The following is a 20844-nucleotide window of genomic DNA, read 5'->3' as shown; positions in this document are numbered from 1 at the left end:
GATTACGAATAGTTAATTATAATCAATATGCCCTTAAGAGTTCAATAATATGAGCGGATAAATTATTATCCGTGCTTCGTATAAAAGTATTACGATAATGAGAATGTGGCAAATTTTGTTTTTGATATTTAAGATTAAGTATAGGTCAGGGCCCGTCATGAAAAAGTATGTGGCTAGGGATCTCATTTTGTTAGTCAACATCGGGCCTATAAAATATTTTAAACAACCTTGTCAAATATATTAAATCAAGAGTTATCGTTTGTTATGCATATCCTGATTATTATATGACACAAATTCTTAAAAAGTTGATAGTATTATAATAATTTAATTGATAGTACATGTTCAACTATAATAAGATTTTCTATGTCAATCGGTTATCATAAATTTCATGCAAAAAAATTTCTTTGGATTACAAATAGTAAACGATCAAAGGTAAACGTTCATTATACATTATTCACATCCATTATACGTAGTATGACACAATTTCTAAACAAAACATGATATTCGGCTATTCACGTTATAAGAGAGGAAAATTAGAGAGTGACATTTTCACCACCACGTCGATTTACTTCTCTTTTATTATAATATATGGAGTACTCCTTCCGTTCTCGAATATTAGTCATATCTGTAATCTTTTAACTATTCACAATCGAAGAAAATCTTCTAATTTATTTCCAATACGTATTTCAAAACATATTTATATGATATTTTATTTTGTTCTTCTCAATGTTTGGTTAGTACAATATCAAAATTTTATACTTTTTTAACATACGTATTTGGAGATATTTACGTTTAAATATTGAGTTGAAACGGGTGAAAAAGTCAAAAGATGACTAATATTTAAAACAGAGGGAGTATATAGATATATATATTTAAATTAAGAAATTTATTGACATAAATAAATAAGTACGTAGTTCGTAGTATGATCGATTATTACCATAAGTAATTAGAAGATTTTAGAAAAAATATATATGAATTATATTAATTATTGCGCAATAGAGTAGTAGATAGATTAGATTACGCAAGTTTTTACTCATGTTTAAGAAAGTTACATAATTACTATCAACGACGGTGATAATTATTGAAATTAGTTTCTAAATATACTACATTAAAATAGTAAAATAATTGGCGGTTATATTTATCGAATTTAGTTGTTTAAATATTATAGAGTACTATAGTAATTTTTTTATACACTCTTATAATCTTATTCAGACTTGGTTGATTCTCTTATTTATTTGTATTTTAATTATGTAAGTACAAATCAATAGACTACTCTTAAATTTTTATAAAAATACTACTACGTACTCCATATAATGGATTAATTATTCGTAGTATAATGTTTATTACATTATACTAAAACAAACACCAGGCGTGACACGTGACACTTCCTTGTGCAAATTTTCCCACCAACTTTTGATAAATTTGTCTATAAAACGTTCGTAGTATATAATTAGGAAATTATTATTAAATTAATAAATCAAGAGTACATACTTTTGTAAGATAAAAGTTCACGAATTTTTAATGGTGCTAGAAATTAAAACATTAGTAGATACATAGTACATGCGTAAGTAAAATGGTAATATATATTTTAAAAATTTAAGTTATTTTTTAGACTTAGCTATATATTTCAATTCAATTTTGTTTTACCTTATTTAGCTAGCTTGATATACTATTATAGGAATGATTAAGTATGTGTTGGTTTATTTTGATGAAATAAATAAATCTTTTGTACTAATTGATCATATTTTTATGTGTCATTTAATTGTGTTAAAATAAGAATTTTCTAATCGATACTGAATATATTATAAATAAATTAGTATACATTTTAACGAATGAGTTTCCGTATTTCTTTATTTATATGATGTACTACCTAAATCGAGATTTTATATCGTTGCCTAAATGTCTATACAATGGTAATGTTTCCTTTTATAAAAAGATTTTAAATTGGTTATATTTGTTATGAAAGTATAGAAAAGATAATTTACACAATATTTCTCATGTATAGAGTGATTTTTTTTTTAAAGGAAAATAGAATCAAATATTCTTATGAGATGAAAGTTAACAAAATAACTATAGAATGTTTTAATTTTTATAATTTTTTTATTTCTAAAAGAGAGGCCAATCAATGAGTGACATTTGTCATCACCACATTGATTTCCTCTCTTTTAGTATAATATATAGATTAAATTGAAGTTATCCCAATTAGTGGACTATGGATAATGGCACACCAGTGGTGGTGCCGGTGCAAGTAAGGTTCAGTGGGTTCAAATGAGTTCTTACTAGCTAAAAAAAAAAAATGTCAGATTTTTAAAAAAGAAAAAAAAAATCAAGTAAGTAAGCGCGCTATATTACACAAAAATAAGTGGCACTGAAGTGGTTTTGGCAAAAAATAAGTGGCTTTGTAATTTTTACAAATTTATTTAATTGAAAATTTGAATTAAAATTGTTTCAAGTTTTGAACAATAGATGAATCCGTGAATAGAATGTTCAATGTTACTCTCTTAGATAACTTAGATTTAGTTTAGACTTTAGAGTGTAATTTATTTGTTGCTTTACAATTTAGAAAGTTAGGGTTTGAACTTTATATATTTAGCTGTAATTGCTACATTGAAATCTATGTGAAGAATAAGATGCGGAACAAGATGGTCGGGTGATCAACTCTTGAATGATTGTTTAGTATATAACATTTATTGAGAAAAATTTATTTTTTTTCTAGTTAAGGATGATGATGTAGATTGCTTTCAAAATATGAAAACTCGTTGAATTCAATTATAATTTTTTTAATGTCATTGCAATAGAACATGCGCCCCATGAATTATTAGTTGTAATTTAGGTTTTGGATTTTGGATTAAAATTTTATTATATGCATTCGAAGATTCCGAACCCTTAACAAGAAAATCCTGGCACCGCCACTTTGGTACACAATAAGCATGGTGTACCTAAAGAACATATGTGTACAAACAAAACAATATAACCTTGCGACAAAAGAACATGTGATATATTATTTTACTTTTTTGTTATAATTTTACTTCTTGTTAAAATTATAAATATAAATATGTTCATGTTCTTTTTACAAAAGGTAATGTTCTTTTAGGCTTTTAGTTTATGTACTTGTGTTCTTTAAGATACACTAATTATCTGTGCACCATGATCCACCTTCTAAATTACCCCAAAATCATAATATGATACAACTATACATGGGAGTTTTTGTGGGTGATCAAATTACTGAAATTTACGTGCAAGGGTGGTTTTCATGAAATTTGGGTTACATTTTGTGACATATATAGTGACTTTAATCACCAATCTATTAATGATACAACAATACAGTGTGTGTCGTGCAGTACTTATATAAATTAAAGCCTTACGAAATCTAAGAAAGTTTTCATTCATTATTATTTATTACGTTTGTTGACATGGGCTTCTTACATTGCAATCCGAAAATTCCCCACTTTCCTTTAGTTTTTACGACAACTTTTGTGTAAGACCGTCTTACCGGAAAGACCACTTTGGTTGCTTAACTAATTGTTTCATTTCTTAACTAATTGGTTACATTGCTTAATTAATTGATTCAATTGCTTAACTAATTAATTACCTTGCTTAACTAATCGGTTTCAATGCTTCACTAATAAGTTCAAGTGCATAACTAATTGGTTCCATTGCTTAACTTATATTACACTAAGGTGGTCTTTTGTGTAAGACCGCCTTATAGAAAAGTTTGTATAGTTTTTATAAGAGTTTCACTTTGTATACGTGTACCAATTATTGTATAAGATCAAGGTTCTCTTATACAGGCCGAGATAATCCCTTCTGATTAATAACTCGTGTGATATTTTAAGTTTCAATACAATAACTTAAACTCGTGTGATATTTTAAGTTTCAATACAATTAATAACCCTTGTTATGCACTTAATGAAATATTTTAATACCTATAATACCACTAACCATTGTATAGAAACACAGTCTAAAGTCAAACCCTATACTAGGGTTATCAAGTTTCAATCGATAACTCAGTAACACTACAAGAATTTGTATCTTTAACGACAAGCTAATTACGACGGGTCAAAAATCCCGTCGCAAAATCCTTTTGCGACGGGGCTAACAACCAACAAAGACGGGAACAACTGTCGCAAATGTCTTTTACGACGGGTTAACGACGGGATTTTCCATTAACGACGACTCCCTTTCATGACGGGTCCGCGACAGGAAATCCCGTAATTAATCAACGATTATTGGCCTTTAACGACGGGTAATCTCCCGTCGTTAATGGTATAATTTTTTGTAGTGTAATTTTGGACCGCTTAGTCAAACCACTCATATATGAGTGGTTGTTTCCCTTTGATCAATGATATAAATAGACCACAAAAATGAATAATACAAATGACATCAATAATTTGAACGACCTTAATATGACTAGGATCTGACCGCGCGCTATCGCGCGCAGATGCCCACCGAACAAAACTATAAATGTTTGCCTCCTAAATCAAACACGATAAAAAATAAGGACAGGAGATGTATTTTGTTGCTGTGATTTGTAGTTCTCAATCAAAATTGGCCTGTTCTTATTCCCACAGAATCCAGAATTTAGCACGTACTCGAGCTCATACCGCACATAAGCTAATGAAACTACATCTGTTATAGTTGACGATTATAAAGTGAGATACAAAAATAAAGCGTATTCAACGTTTATTAATTAAAGGACTGCTAAATTATGCTGCAAGATCTTTGGCGATAAGGGCATGGTATGTCCCAGCTTTAAACTTATGTAACATCTCCATCTGAGAAGCCTGATCATGGTAGCAAGTATAGAATAAGAAAGCATTAACCCACTTAATCCTATCGCATCACGGACAAGTACACCACTTAATCCTGCGCTTAGGTGGATATCTTCAGCTTTTTCATGATATTTCATGTAAAATAGTAGAATCTGTAAAGGTTAGTTGTTGGTGCACCAGATGCTTTGGTTGATATTGACTACGATATCCAACATGCAAGAGTCCCTCAAGGTCAAATGTAGTATGCACAGGATAATTTATACTGAAGAAAATACATAGCTAAATGATATCTTTAGCAAATCTTCTTCTGAAATAATAGGAACCATGGTCTCACATTGCGTAAGAATTATAGTAAATGCCAACATTTTCCTAATACTCTTACCCAAAACAAAGGTTTAGTTAATACTCTTTCGTACGAATTACATACCAATTGCGAACCAACCTTACCATCTTCACCCTTCTTTCTATCCTTTTCTTTAACCTCTCTGTCTCTACAAATTTGTCTTCCATTCCCAAATTTGCCTCAAAACCTAGCTCCTTAAAGATTTCCTGTAATTTTTAATTATTATTTTTTTTGCAGGAAAATATCTATTCTGGAATTGGGAAAAAAGAAGCTCATCAAAAACAAATATTTTCCCCAAAAATCGTAACAACCTCCAAGTACATTTAATCTTGTGTAGTTTAAGCTAAACATAATCCCAACAAGTTGAGGGTTTTAACTTTTCATTTCCACCCATAACACTGAGGCCTACTTTGCATTTTACGAACTGAAATGTACTTCGTGGTCCAATTTAAATACGAAGTACATACTGTATAGATTTTGTAAACAAAGTTGTAGAATTTTAGTTCACTCTATATCAATCCTGGAAATACCACTATGATTAGACCTGTCAAACGGGTCGGGTTAGTGTCAGTCAACTTCGGGTTCGGATTCTATCGGGTCAGTCAGTTTCGGATTCGGGTTTACAAAAGCTTGTTAAAGACCCAGAGTGTTCGGGTTTGGGTTGACCCAACGGGTTGAGAGCTTTTATCACGCCTTTTTTATTACGCATTTTTTTAATATTATATACCTTTTTACGGGTTCGGATTGAACTAACAGCCCAACAGGGTTGAATAATTATTATTACTATTAGTTTTACTCGTATAATGAATTTAAATGTACATTAACTTAAAAACATTTTAAATTTTTAACATTTTGAGATCGAATTATTAATAATATAATACTTGTAAAGCATGAACGAAGCAGCAACAATATAACACTGAGGGATCTAATTAGTAATAATATATATAGTAGTAAAGCCTTTTATAAAGAGAGGTCCAATTGAAAGCCTGAAAATGCCATATAGAAGCATTGAGACATTCATGTAGCTCTACCATTTGCGAGTAATACACCATGAATAACATGAATCCATGATACTATCATAATAACCACTGTCCCTAGATAGTTTCAGTAGAAAAAACAGTACCAAAAGGCGAAATGCATCCATGTCTGCATTCATTATTACAACTCGAATGATATTGATATCAGCTCGAGCCATATACAAATTGATTTCATGTAACACTTGTTAATACGCCTCTGCTTGTAAGAGAGGAGAAAGACGTATCCATGAACAATCAATAGATTATAAATAATCACTAGCATAAGGCATGATGTTAGACACCTAAAAATATTCTGTTGTCCAGGTAGACTTCATCTTATTTAAATCCAGAAAGATTGAAACACCTTTTCAGTTCATTGGAATTAGCTTCTTTACCAATAAGGAACTAAAAGGATAGTTTACTGCCCACAATCATGTATAATCTGAAGTTCTAAACCCATGGAAGATCAAGCAAAAGCATCAGCCACCAAGAAAGACTAACTGTAAAAACAAAACAATTGTGAATTAAAACTCGTATGGTTTAATCTGTCTTAGCTTTTATTTTACAGGCTTCATTTCTGGGTTTAACGGAATGTTCCGCTATGTCCCTATCGATTTCTGGCATGTCCTTGTATGACCAAGCAAAGACATCCACGAATTCGGTGAGCATCGCGATTAAGCTTGTGCGCTCTTCTGGAGTGAGAGTTAGACTGGTTCTAGTATCCGTCATTAGATAGAGGTTGAAGAAGAGTAATAACAAGATCAAGAACCCATTGTTACATGGAAATGAAACAAAACTCATTCAGCTAGCTTACACAACCTTCTTGCATAAGTCAATCAACCTAGGGTGTTCATTCAGCTAGCTTTCTACTAATCACGAAATTCTGATTCCAAATCCAATCAATTTCTCACTTGTTCCGGTATGATTTGGGAACGGTTGGAGATGTCTTGCTGGTTGAGTGCTACTGTTACCCTGTTGATATCCTACGCAGATAACAAAGATGAACTAGCCTCGAGGGTGATTCGAGGATCCCCCCTCCGATGCTAAAGTCAGATATGATGAGTGATAAGTATTTTGGTTTTAGTGGAAATGATTGTGTTTGCGTACCTTTTGTCATAAATGAAGCCCATATATATAGGCGCGGGTCGGGCGTACGGACAAATGGGTCCTACCCGATTGATAGCGACCCGTTGACCTCTTGGTTTGGTCACGTGCCTCCCCCCTACCGGCTTGTAAGAGATGCTGGTAGGGAATAATAACTGCCGTTAAGGATTAATAATAACTGGTCACGTGCCTCCTTAACAGTTTGGCGATGCTACCAGCCAGCTGGTAGCATACCCGTACAACTAGCCCCCTCAGAGTGAGCATATCTGTCTTGACTGATGTGCTTGCTCTGAAAATAGTGCTCTCCCTACAACTAGCCCCCTCGAGATTTTGGATGCTGACTAGCCCCCTTGAGATTTTGGATGCTGACTAGCCCCCTTGAGGTTTTGGATGCTGACTAGCCCCCTTGAGGTTTTGGAATTTTTTAGGAAGTATTTTGAATTTGTACCGCTTAAATTTATTCCACGTGTGATGCATCTGCGTGCTATGCGACGCGTGTCGCTTTATCATTTTATTTCAATGGCTGAGATTTGCTCTGTCCTTTCAACTGCCTTTAACTGTCAAATCGCCCGTTTTCCTCGATTTTTGACTATTTAACTTTCTTTTCTTAAAACGTCAAAACACTTTCGCTCTTTTCTTCAAACTTTTCTCTCTCTTTCTCAAATCTTCTCCTTTGTTCCTGCGAGTTATTTTTTCGGCGCTGTTTCTGTTGCTGACTGCGGTGCTTGCGGAAGTGTTGTACCTCGGTTCTGGGCTGCTAAATTTCCGTTGTGCGAGAAGGTATAGTCTTTTTTGTTTTTGTTTCTTCCTTCGTATAGGTTTATATTTGGGTGTAATGTCGAGTGAGCGAGATAGTGATAATGTGTTGAGTGGGGCTGGGTATGACGATGCTGACCCTGCGTCTACCTCTGAGGATGTCAATTTTGAGGATGATGATAAGCCGTCTGCCTCTGACTATTTTGAGCCGTCTTACGAGGATGCTGCAAAGGAATTACAGGCTCATATGCGCAAACAGGTACGAGCCGACATTCGTCATGATTTGAATTTAGTAGATAACTGCGAAACAATCCCGGCAGTGGATGCTCCCTCTATTGCCCTTGAGTACGAACTTCGATCATGGACGCAATTTATGGACCCTGCCGGTAAAGGATATGGTGACTATGGCACTAATTTTGGCAATGTTGTTGTGTCTTTCAACCAGGATGCCGTCAGGGGTGCCCATCTAGAGGACGTGGCTGGTGGGAGCCGTCAGATGGATGAAGGGGAGGTTAGCAGTCGTGCTAACGATGTTGCGGGGTCCGATAACTCCGCCGGTAGCGGTGGGGGAGATGATGAGGATGCAGGGGATTCAATTTTGGAGTCTGATGATGATATTGGCCGGTTGTGGGATGATGGTGAAGACGTGGCCTCTCTGTGTGAGCAGGTATTGAGAGAAGGGGATCTGGATGTGGAACCAGATTCCGATACGGAAGAGATGAGCTACAGGGTTGAGAGTCCTCCTCCTGCTGGTAGTGCCGTTTACAAAGCTAAGATAATCAAATCTTTTCGTGATAGGGCTATCAAAGACGACCATCCGCGCTGGGCCAAAGAGTATTTGAAACTGCCCAAAGGGTACCGTCTCGTGATTCCTGCTGAGGGGAGTGTGATTTTGGATTGTCCTCCTGATCATATCGGCGTGTATGCCCATCATCTAGATTTCGGCCTCCGATTTCCTCTTCATCCTTTTATAGAGAAGGTATTCCGGGCTTGGAATGTATGTTTGGCGCAGGTAACGCCTCAGGTAGTGAGGAATGTTGTGGCTTTTACCTGGCTGCTATCTTTTAAACAATGGCCCCAAACCATTAACCTGTTTAGGCGGCTGATTTGGTTGAAAAAGTACAAGAAGAAGTCTGGATGGTGGTCTTTTTACACCAAGGCAAGCAAAATGACAGTCAACCCCAAGCTGTCTAGCTGTAAAGATTGGGAAAAGAAGTTCTACTGGTTGAGAGTGCCTTCTGATTTCCCCATTCGGACTCGCTTTCATCTCCCCCGTCCTCATATGAACCATTACCCCATTCGGGAGTTGGGTTTCAGGGAGAAAAGGGCCCATCAGTTTGTGTCATGTTTGCATGTTGACACCGGTTTGCAGAAGTCTGTGACCGTTCCTAAGTACTGGTTGCCTCCTGCTAAGTATATTTTGGGAAATGGGCCGCTGTCTGCAGTTGGCTTGTGCCACACCCATACTCTTGGTATGGTCGTGGGGCTGATAGCTATATCCCCCTCTTATATTGTTTAAAGTATGCTTTTCTTGTTTTGTATGTAATGTTGTTTGTCTGTTTTTAAATATTTTTTGCTTGTTTTTTCTTACCAGGCCTGCATACTCTCAACTTTGCTATTCTTGGCTTGGGTAAAGACGGTCGCCCTACTACCAACAACCCTCCCAATCCGAAAGGCGTGTTTTCCACTCTGTCGACCTACGCAACCCAAGCCAACAAAAAGCGTGGTTCGACTCGGGAGGAGGTTGTGAGTGAGTCTCCTGCTAAGAAGACAAAAAGATTAAGCTCCATACCAGCTCCCAAACCACTTTCCATCCGTGCACCTACTGGAGTTGTTTTCAAAACGACTCATACTGCTCCTGACAACCCTGCTCCAAGACCTGTCTTCAAGACCGTCCATACTGCTCCTGACATGGCTGGAGGTTTTAAAAGTTTGGATTGCGGTCGTGGTGCTGCCCTTACTGGCAGGCGTCCTCGCGATCGTAACCAACCCTTCACTCGGGTGAATCGGTCTCGAGTGGACGGTACTACGCAGCCTGCCCCTGATAAGTCTCAGCAGAAGTCTCCTGAGAAAGGTTTTGAATCAGCTGCCGATGTGAACATCGCAGGCCAAGGGGGTGATGCTGTTGCGGATGTTGAGCCGATAGCCCAACCAGACTTGATGGTTGTGGATCTTATGACTCCAACCCGTCAGAACCAAGAGCAAGAGGTAAATGATACTGATGTTGCTGGTATGGGCCAGAAGACTCCTCCTCTCATGCCTCCTACTCTTCATACTTCTTCTGGGTATGTTCGCCCTAGCCAGAGTGCTGGTACCAGCTCTGGTATAAACATGGGTGTCTTTGTCCGTCCTGGGGAGTGGATTGAGAAGACTCCGATTTGCCTATCCCCCAGGAAGATGAAGTACTTTGAGGTTCCTCCTGGTGAGCCTGATGAACCCTGGAACCCTAAAATCGATCTTCTTCGTGGTGAGTCGATACTCACCGACGACTGCAAAGGGGGTGGTTGTATGGGTTGGAGGGCTTTGAAGGATCTGGCTACTCCTCGCGACAATCCTGCTGCTGAGATTGACGCGCCGGCTGCCCAACATATGAATGATATGCTCAAGGTATGCAATCGGTGTTGTTTTTATGGTATGCTTTTTGTATATACATGCAATCGGTGTTGTTTTTGACGAATTGTCTTTTGTAGGCCTGCAACTCTGCTGTGGAGCTTGTGAAGCTGTACCTCTGCTACCAGGAGCAGAATGAAGACCTTCAGAAAAGGCAGGCTGATCTGGAGAAGCAGGTGAGTGACGCCAAGCAAGATCTGGACCAAAAAACTTCTGAGCTGAAAAGGGTGAAGCAACGCAACGAAGAGTTGGAGAATGTTGCGAACAAGCTGGAGGCAGAGGAGGCCAAGAACAAAGAGCTGTCTGAGAAGTTGCTGGAGGCGGATGAGAAGGCCAAAGCTGCTTACAAGATCGGTGCTCGGGATGGTGCCTTGCGATTTTCTCGGTCCCAGACCTATAGTAAGCGTATCACGGATAGTCATAACGGTGGCTGGTTTGCTGCCCACCGTTGTGGCGTTCATGGTATTGGCCTTACCAAGGAGGACTGTGAGGATATTGAGTATGCTTTCCTGGTGGAGGAAAAGCACAAGGTACCAACCGGTTGGGAGTCACAGATCATTCCGGAGGAGATCATTCAGAATGCTGATCCCTTGACTCTCCCTCCCATTGAGCTGAAGGAAGAAGACTACCTGGATCCTGCCCTGCTGTCTTCCAGTACCAACCAGACGGATCATCAACAAGTTTGAAGGTGCGGGCAGTCATCACCGGTATCATCCTGTGGTTCATCTGGCGTTGCTGCTTTTAAAGATTAGTTTATTTTTTTAGACGCACTCTTGGTATCAGCTGTTTGTGGCACTTTTTGCCCTGGGATATTTTATGTTTTGTTTTGTAAACTTTACCTTGTGCCATTTTTGATCAGCTAACAAATGTCAGTGTTGGTGTTGGCTGTCGAATTTGCTTTATTCAGATGGTGTTGCTCTTGCCCTTATTTATGCAATTGTGCTGTTTGAATCTGGTACTTTACCCCGAGTCAGCAAGCTGATAGTAGCCTTGCTGACTTACTTTAAGGGTTTTGAATCATGATATTTGACTATACATTACCCCGAGTCAGCAAGCTGATAGTAGCCTTGCTGACTTATTTTAAGGGTTTTGAATCATGATATTTGACTATACATTACCCCGAGTCAGCAAGCTGATAGTAGCCTTGCTGACTTATTTTAAGGGTTTGATTCGTATCACCCCGAGTCAGCAAGCTGATAGTAGCCTTGCTGACCTACTTTAAGGGTTTGAATCACGATTTTTTGATTATACATTACCCCGAGTCAGCAAGCTGATAGTAGCCTTGCTGACCTACTTTAAGGGTTTGATTCGTATCACCCCGAGTCAGCAAGCTGATAGTAGCCTTGCTGACCTACTTTAAGGGTTTGAATCACGATTTTTGATTATACATTACCCCGAGTCAGCAAGCTGATAGTAGCCTTGCTGACCTACTTTAAGGGTTTGATTCGTATCACCCCGAGTCAGCAAGCTGATAGTAGCCTTGCTGACCTACTTTAAGGGTTTGAATCACGATTTTTGATTATATATTACCCCGAGTCAGCAAGCTGATAGTAGCCTTGCTGACCTACTTTAAGGGTTTGAGTCGTATCACCCCGAGTCAGCAAGCTGATAGTAGCCTTGCTGACCTACTTTAAGGGTTCGAATCACGATTTTTTGATTATACATTACCCCGAGTCAGCAAGCTGATAGTAGCCTTGCTGACCTACTTTAAGGGTTTGATTCTTCTGCTTTGAATTCCTCGACTTTCTTTCATTTCATGGACCATAACAGGCCTGGCTCAATCGGCCTTTTTGGGTTAGTGACTACACATAAAACTTTCTAAGGACGCTGGCGTTCCATGAAATTTTTAGTGCTGTTCCACCCATATCCATCAGCCTAAAAGCTCCTGGTACGATTTCTTCCCATATCTGATAAGGCCCCTCCCAGTTTGGGGTTAACTTCCCTTGGACCTTTGCCTTGCCTGTAGCTGCAGTTCTGCGGAGCACCAGGTCTCCTACTTCAAGCTGTCTGTGTTTTACTCTTTTGTTGTAGGCATTGCTTATGCGCTGCTTGTAAGCCGCCGATCTGATTTCTGCTCTGAGTCTGATCTCTGGTAGAAGATCCAGCTCCTGCTTTAATAGTTTACCGTTCTTGTTTTCTTCATAATGCTGGATCCTGAATGTAGGTAACCCTACTTCTGCTGGTATCACTGCTTCTGATCCGAAACATAGACGGAATGGGCTCTCTCCCGTTGCTTCCTTAACGGTGGTTCTATTTCCCCAAAGTATCTCTGGAACAATATCGGCCCAACCAGCCTTATAGTCGTCTAGCTTCTTTCTCATTGCTGCCAGTATCTGTTTGTTGGCAGCTTCTGCCTGTCCATTGCTTTGGGGATGACAAACAGAAGAGTAGGCAAACTTGACTTTGTACGTACTCAAAAAACTTTGAACTGGTGAGCAATCAAACTGTACTCCATGGTCCATCACGATTGCCATTGGTAATCCGAACCTGGTGATTATACCTTTCCATATGAACTTTTTGACCTGATTTGCAGTTATCTTTGCCACCGGCTCTGCTTCTATCCATTTGGTGAAATAATCGACTGCCACTATCAGATATTTTCTTCCACCGGATGCCGTTGTGAATGGTCCCAGAATGTCCATTCCCCACTGGGCGAACGGTATTGGATTTAGGATTGGCATGAGATCGTTTGCAGGACGATTAATGACTGCTGAAAAAACTTGACATTTTTCACATTTCTTGACGTACTTTTGTGCGTCTGTTAGCATTGTCGGCCAGTAGTATCCTTGCCTTTGGCATTTCAGTGCAAGGGTTTTTCCTCCCTGATGATTTCCACACACTACTTCATGTATTTCTTCTATCAGTCGTGCCGATTCGTATGCTGATATGCATCGTAACAGAGGCAAGCTAAAACCCCGTTTGTAGAGTTGGCCTCTGATGATTACGAACCAGCATGAGTTTCTAATCAACCTTCTTGCTTCCGTTTTTTCTGCAGGCAGGGTTCCATCTCTCTTGTATGCCCACAAGGTGTCATACCATTCAGGTTGGCTCGTGATTACCATGACCTGATTTGCCAATACTTCAGGGCTCCTTCGGTGCATGACCTCCATCATTACTGATTTTACCAGAGCACTCGAGCTGGCCAGTTTTGACAGGGAGTCTGCCAACATGTTCTCTGATCGGGGTACTAATTTTATTTCGAAGCTTTCCAACTGTGCCGCTGATTGTTTAAGCTTTTCGGCGTATCGTTTCATGGATTCTTCCTTCGTTTCATATTCTCCTGAGAACTGGTTTGCTACCAGCTGTGAGTCGGTTGTAAGCATGAGCCTACGAGCACCAGCTGCCGTGCAGATCTGTATGCCAGCGATTGCGGCCTCGTATTCTGCCTCGTTGTTTGATGCCTGGAAAGAGAACTTAATAGCATACTCGAACTGGTCTCCTTCCGGTGAGGTAACTATTACCCCCGCTCCTGACCCTGATTTGGTGACCGAGCCATCTACTGCTACTTCCCATATTCCTTCCTTTATTTCCTCCTCCTGGTATGATGCTTCGACTATGAAGTCAGACAGTGCTTGGGCCTTTATAGCCATTCTGGGCCGATATTCCATGTGAAACTCTGATAGTTCAATCGCCCATTTTAGGAGTCTACCTGATGTGTCCATTTTTTGCATTGCTTTTTCCAGTGGGTAGTTTGTGAGGACTTGGATCCCGTGTGCATCAAAGTAAGGTCTCAACTTTCTGGCTGCAATCAATACTGCCAACCCCAATTTTTCTATCAAGGAGTACCTCGTTTCTGCTTCTTGCAGGATGTGGCTGACAAAGTACACCGGTATCTGTGTTTTATCTTTCTCTATGATCAGAACTGCTGCTACTGTGTGTTGAGAAGCAGATATGTATAGCTGCAGCGTGTCCCCTTCCTCTGGTCGAGCTATTGTGGGTAGGACTTGCAGGTGCCGTTTTACTGCCTCAAAGGCTGCTCTTTCTGTTTCTCCCCACTTGAATTTCTTGTTTTGTTTTAACACGTTGAAAAAGGGCAACGCCCTATCTGCTGATTTGCTAATGAACCGAGTCAATGCGGCCATTCTTCCTGTTAACTTTTGCACGTCTTTTATGCAACCGGGTTCTGGCAGATTCATAATTGCATCTACCTTATCTGGATTGGCATCGATTCCCCTTTCGCTTACTAGGAAACCCAGGAACTTTCCTGATCGGACCCCGAATACACATTTCTTGGGGTTTAACTTCATCCTGAACCTCCTCAGAGTTTCGAAAGTTTCTCTCAAGTCGTCGATGTGGTCACTGGCCAATCGGCTTTTAACTATTGAGTCATCCACATACACCTCTATGTTCCTCCCTTTCTGGGAAGCAAATACCCTATCCACCAACTTCTGGTAGGTTGCTCCCGCATTCTTCAACCCAAATGGCATAGCCTTATAGCTGTATACCCCTGAATCTGTGATGAAGGCGGCCTTCTTTCTATCGGCTTTACACAAGCTGACTTGGTGATACCCTGAGAAGGCATCCAGGAAACTCAAAAGAGCGTGGCCACTTGTTGAATCTACCAGCCTATCGATTCGTGGCAATGGATAGCAGTCCTTGGGGCACGCCCCATTCAGATTGGTAAAATCTACGCACATTCGCCAACTGCCATTTGACTTTTTTACCATGACTACGTTGGCCAACCATTCGGGGTAATCACAAACTTCTATGAACCCTGCTTCCAGCAGCTTTTCCACTTCTTCTTTTATTGCAGCATTTTTTTCACTGGAGAAATTTCTCTTCTTTTGCTTTACCGGCCTGACTGACTTGTCTACATTCAAACGATGCACTATGATGTCTGGGCTGATACCGGGCATTTCATCTGCAGAGAAGGCAAAGACATCTGCATTTTCTCGTAACAGGCCGATGAGATTGACCTGCTGATCTGCCTCCATATCGGCACCTATTCGTACCGTTCTTTCTGGAACTCCTTCTACTAATTCAATTTCCCGAGTTTCTCCATCTGCAGCTGGCCTTGGGATGCAAACCGGCCTTTCATCAAAATTTTCCATGCTCAAGTCCCCTCTCTTTCTTTTGGTTGGCATGTTTGCTTCTCGGGCAAGGTTGGTTTTCGGCACCATCCTTCCTGGTGCCTTTATCGCTGTCAGATAACACGATCTGGCAGTCTCCTGACTGCCATGTACCCTTTCTGTTCTTTCCAGATTTGAGAGATATATCATGGTCAAATGATATGTGGACACCACCGCCTGTGCGTCATGAATGAATGGTCGACCAATTATTACGTTATACGCTGCTGGTACTTTTATCACCAAAAAGTCGACCATTAAGTCCCTGGTTGATGATCCTCTACCTACTTGAACCGGTAGACGGATACTGCCTTCTGGATAGACGCTGGCTCCAGAGAATCCGATAACGGGATAGCTCACCCTTGTTAACTCTCCGTGATCTATGTTCAGCTGGGTGAAAGCTTCCCAGAATATGATGTTCGCAGAGCTGCCTCCATCAATCAGGCATCTCTTGACGGGGAAGTTTTCTATCTCGAGTTCCAATACCAGCGGGTCATCATGGGGATATATAATGCCGCGACAATCGTCCGAGGTGAACGTGATGACCGGTAGGGGGATTGGTTCCGGCCATTTCCTTGCGCTATGGTAACTCACCAAATGCCTGTGCTCCTCTAGATTTCTTATTGCCCCGCTGACTGTACCTCCATGCACGGGCCCTCCAGAGATCACCCAAACCGTGGGTCTCTTTCCCCTGTCGGCCCCATCTTTGCCTGTTTCCGGTAATGACCGGATTTCTTGCCAGGATGGTGGTGCCTGTTCAATCCTACCAGTGGGCTGTGCATACCCTGGCTGAGTAGGTGTATATGGGGCATGACTATGTGAACTGCCCTGCCTGTTATTTCCTCCCTGGCCTTCCTGTCGAACCCTGTACTGGGATAGGTATCCCCTTCTTACCAGCTCTTCGATGTTATCCTTGAGCTCTTTGCAATGCTCCGTGTAATGACTATGATCATTATGAAAAGCACAAAAGTTCTTATTGTTACCTGGGGCATCCATCGGTAACGGTTTTCTCCACGCTGCCGATTTATTTACTGCGTAGATCGTGGCCCTGGCGGTGTTCAGGGGAGTGTACACCTGGTAAGCCCCTACCGGCTGTTGTCTGTTCGGATATCCTCCTCTCTGCTGATGGCCCTCCTTTCTACCGTTATCTTTCCGGTAATTGTGTTGCTGTATGGGAACATGATCCTTCTTGGCCGATTGTACTGCCTGATTTCCCCCCATGGGTGATATTAGCATCAGCTCATCACTCCTGATATACTCATTTGCTTTTCTCAAGGCCTCCCCCAGCGAGGTAAATGACTTTCTTCCCAGGTACCTTTTGAACTCGCATTCCTGCATCCCTCTCAACAGAGCCAAGACGGCTATTTCTTGCTGTAAATCTGGTATTGTGATGGATTCGTTGTTAAAACGAGTAAGGTATTCTCTCAGCGGCTCCTTCGGCCTTTGTGAGATTGACATCAGCTCTCCAGATATTTTCTTTCGTTCAACCTTGCTAATGAACCGCCTCACAAAGTCCTCTTGGATCTGCCGAAAACTGAATATCGATCCGGCCGGCAACTTCTTATACCAATCGGCTGCCACCCCTGATAATGTGGTTTGGAACACTTTGCACCACATGGCATCTGAGTCAGAATACAGCATCATGTGTTGTTCGAAAGCGGTGGAGTGATTTTCGGGGTCTGTGGTTCCGTTGTATTTGCACGTCGGCATCTTTACTTTCTCCATAGGTTGCTCCAGTATACCCCTGCAGAGTGGGGAGTCTTTGGGGTGTATGGTTCGCCTCATCGGCTCCTGATGAGGTAGATATCCTTCATATCTATTCCAACCTGGTTGTGGAGACTGTACGATGTACTCTTCGTGATACGGTGTCGATTCCCTACCAGCAGGAAACGACCCTTCTTGCTCTGACACCGACTCCCGGCGTCTAGTGGACCTTTCTCTGCGCCGAGAGTGATATATGCGTTTTATATAGAATTTTTGCCCCCGTCCCTTAGTACTTTTATGTATCAAACGTGCTCTTAGGAGCCGTTTCTAGTACTAATGTGTGTTATTGAGTGTGCCTTGAGTTTCAGGTTTGATTATGAGAAATTGGTCGTTTTAGACCCGTTTCATTGTTGATCAAGGCCACTATATGAGTTCGAGAAGTTCGGGACCTCCATCGTCGACTTTCGGGAGCCTGAGATGCTTATGGTTGAGCCCCGGGAGTTAGACTTGGTGATACGGGCGAGATACATTGAAGATTGCAAATCGCCCTGGAAGCTGAGGGCGAAATGCAACCATCGGGCGGAAGTATAAGCAAGCCAAGTTCATCAACGCGCGCCCGATCGGGCGCAGCTCGCCCGATGCGGATCGGGCGGTCAATCTGGAGGCTTTGTGGAGATTTCGCAATCCGCCCGATCGGGCGGATTTTGGCCCGATCGGGCCGACTATCGAGCGATTCGCCCGATCGGGCGAAGCGTCGCCCGATCGGGCGACGCCAACCTCCAGCAGTTTTTCGCGTTTTTAATTCCGTTTTTAGGCCTTATTTTGGCAAAACTATATAAGCAAACTTGTTTTATTTTTGATGGACATCTTATTTTTCCAGCACAAAACCCTTAGTTTATTTTTCTAAGTTTTATTTTTCTCTCTACATCAATTCAAACACTTAGTTCGATTTATATAAAAACGCAAGCTTTCAATTTCCATTGTTCTTCAAGTCGGTATTGTTTCTTACTTTAATTTATTCTATTGCATTGATCATGTTTTCCATTATGTTAATCGCTTTGTTATTAGTTATCATGAGTGAGTAGTTTAATTTCTAGGGTTTAGGAGATCCATGAATGCATGATTGGGATTATATGTGGACTTGATTATTTGATTGATTGATTATAATTTCTATAGCTTATTATTATTGCTCGTCAATTCTGTTCGGCCGGACTATTTTGATTTGAGTTTGATTAACCTTAGATTATGCGCCGAGAGGTATAAATCTGATGTTTTTGGTCTGTGGCTATTAGATAGGAATTATTTCTAGTACGTAGCGAGAGCCCGCTAGTTGTTATATCCTAAGGAATTCATAAGATTCGAGAGATGCATGTTTTCCTAGTTATGATTGTTAATTAATTGTTATTGTCCGTTGTCCAATCCCGGTCTGCATTTATGGTGAACCGCTGCCCTAGATTCCCTTAATATTGTTATATTCCAGTTTGATTATTTGCCTTAGCTTAATACACAACCCAATCCAAACTCTTGTTACCAGTAGTCTAGATTAATAATTTAATAGTAGAAAGAACGCCTGTTTCCCTGTGGATACGATCCCTGCTTCCCTTGCTATATTTTTAGTTGGTGAACGTTAGGTTTATCTTTGATAGGAGTGCGATTGAGCCTGTCAAATTTTGGCGCCGTTGCCGGGGAAACGGTTTTATTTTCTGTTATTAATTGTTTTTCTGGATTATTGTTTGTCACTTCTCAAGGGACTCCCGTTCCTTGAGACCGGATCTCACGACTGTTTTCTAGTTCTTGCTTGTTTATGCCCAGGACTGTCCATACCAGCGATCTGACTTCGTTCGATCCTGAACCTGAACGGACCTTTCGTAGACGGCGTAGATTCGTTGAACAGTTGAGAGACTATTCTGACTCTGAATCCGACTATCTGATTAGCAATCTATTCCATACAGATTCAGAGATGGGTGACCAAGCACCACCACCCCCACTTGTGCCAAGGCTTACAGACTATTCTAAACCAAGTCTGTCTATGCTTCCCAAGGCAATCATGCCTTCCATTGCGGTCGAGAATTTCAAGATTGAACCCCAGCTGATAAACATGATCGAGAGACACCAATTCGGTGGGGAAAAGGGTGAAGACCCCAATCTCCACATTCAGTCTTTCATTCAGTATTGTGCCACCATTAAGCAGAAGAATTTAACACCGGAGCAGACTATGGAGATACTCTTTCCATTTTCATTGAGTGGGAAGGCCAAGCTATGGATTAACAGTCTCAACCGCGCAGCTATGAAAATCACCGATTGGAATTCTTTGGCCCTTGCTTTCTATGTTAAATATTTCCCACCTGAGAAGACAGCTCGTCTGAGGGGTCAGATATTAGGTATCTCTCAACAAGTAGATGAGAGTTTGTTCGAAGTTTGGGAGAGATTCAAGGACTTGCAAAGGGAGTGCCCACACCATGGTTTAGATGACTGGTTCCTGGTTCAGCAGTTCTACAATGGTCTGGGTAATGAATCTAGGTGTCTTTTGGATTCAGCTGCCAGTGGAAGATTCATGCAACTGGAGGTGCCTAGAGCTTTGGAGGTGATTGAGGAGATGGCCATCCATAGTGCCCAATATGGGAATCCTAGAGGTTTTGCCGACCGAGGTGTTAAGCATGAGATGAATTCTATTGAACAGCTTACTGCTCAGCTAACTGCCCTACATCACAAGCTCGACAATATACAGATCGCATCTTCCCAATCCACCCAACATGCTAGTGTCGCTGCAATAAGTGCCCAATCTGCTAATGTCTGTAATAGTTGTGGGATGCAGGGCCATTATGCACAGGTATGCCGAAGCTCCATCGAACAATGCAATGCATTCCAGTCCTACAAGCAGAACAATCCGTATTCCAACTCATACAATGAGGGGTATAAAAACAACCCCCTATTATCATATAGGAGTACTAATGTTCAGAACCCCCACCAGATTCAACACCCTCCACCACCACAACAACCCTACCAACCGCGGAGCAACTACAACTCGCAACCTAGTGGATCACCTGGCTTACCACCACAACCTCAACCCACACAACCTGATCCCATGCTTGTAGAGATGAGGAATATGATGTTGGAATTGCAGAGATCTCTAAGCGAAAAGGATGCCAAAATCGATGCCCTCACTGCTCATAACAAGATCATGGATAAACAGTTGGCACAAATGGCTACCGCTCTTGCAGAGAGACCCAAAGGTCAACTCCCTTCACAGCCTGTGACCAGAGAGTCTGTAAATGCTGTCACTCTGCGGAGTGGATATGAGTATGATGGGCCACCTATGACTATAGAGGAAGGGGTTGAAGTATCTGTTAGTGGTGCTGTGCCAAGAGAAAGTGAGAAGGTGGTCAAGGATAAGGAAGCTGACACAGGGGTTGAGAAGAAAGTTGAGATACAAGTTCCACCTATCAAACTTCCCTTCCCTCATCGTCAGCTAA

At 41.0% G+C, this 20844-nt stretch overlaps 1 protein-coding gene and 1 non-coding gene across 2 annotated transcripts; one reads left to right on the top strand and one right to left on the bottom strand.

Annotated features, from left to right (window-relative positions):
- Positions 1–10332: 10332 nt before the first annotated feature.
- LOC130463820 (uncharacterized) lies at positions 10333–11366 on the top strand. The gene is made up of 2 exons (XM_056833081.1): positions 10333–10598; positions 10682–11366. The coding sequence occupies exons 1-2, from the start codon at positions 10389–10391 to the stop codon at positions 11285–11287; spliced, it is 816 nt and encodes a 271-aa protein (XP_056689059.1). The 5' UTR covers positions 10333–10388; the 3' UTR covers positions 11288–11366.
- An 8364-nt stretch (positions 11367–19730) lies between these two features.
- Positions 19731–19837, bottom strand: LOC130464530 (small nucleolar RNA R71). Its single transcript, XR_008924933.1, has one exon. It is a non-coding gene; the product is annotated as a small nucleolar RNA R71 (small nucleolar RNA).
- Positions 19838–20844: the final 1007 nt, after the last annotated feature.

Source organism: Spinacia oleracea, chromosome 6 (genome assembly GCF_020520425.1).
Source record: "Spinacia oleracea cultivar Varoflay chromosome 6, BTI_SOV_V1, whole genome shotgun sequence".
In the NCBI taxonomy this organism is placed as follows: Eukaryota; Viridiplantae; Streptophyta; class Magnoliopsida; order Caryophyllales; family Amaranthaceae; genus Spinacia; species Spinacia oleracea.
This window is presented reverse-complemented; position numbering and strand designations above follow the sequence as displayed.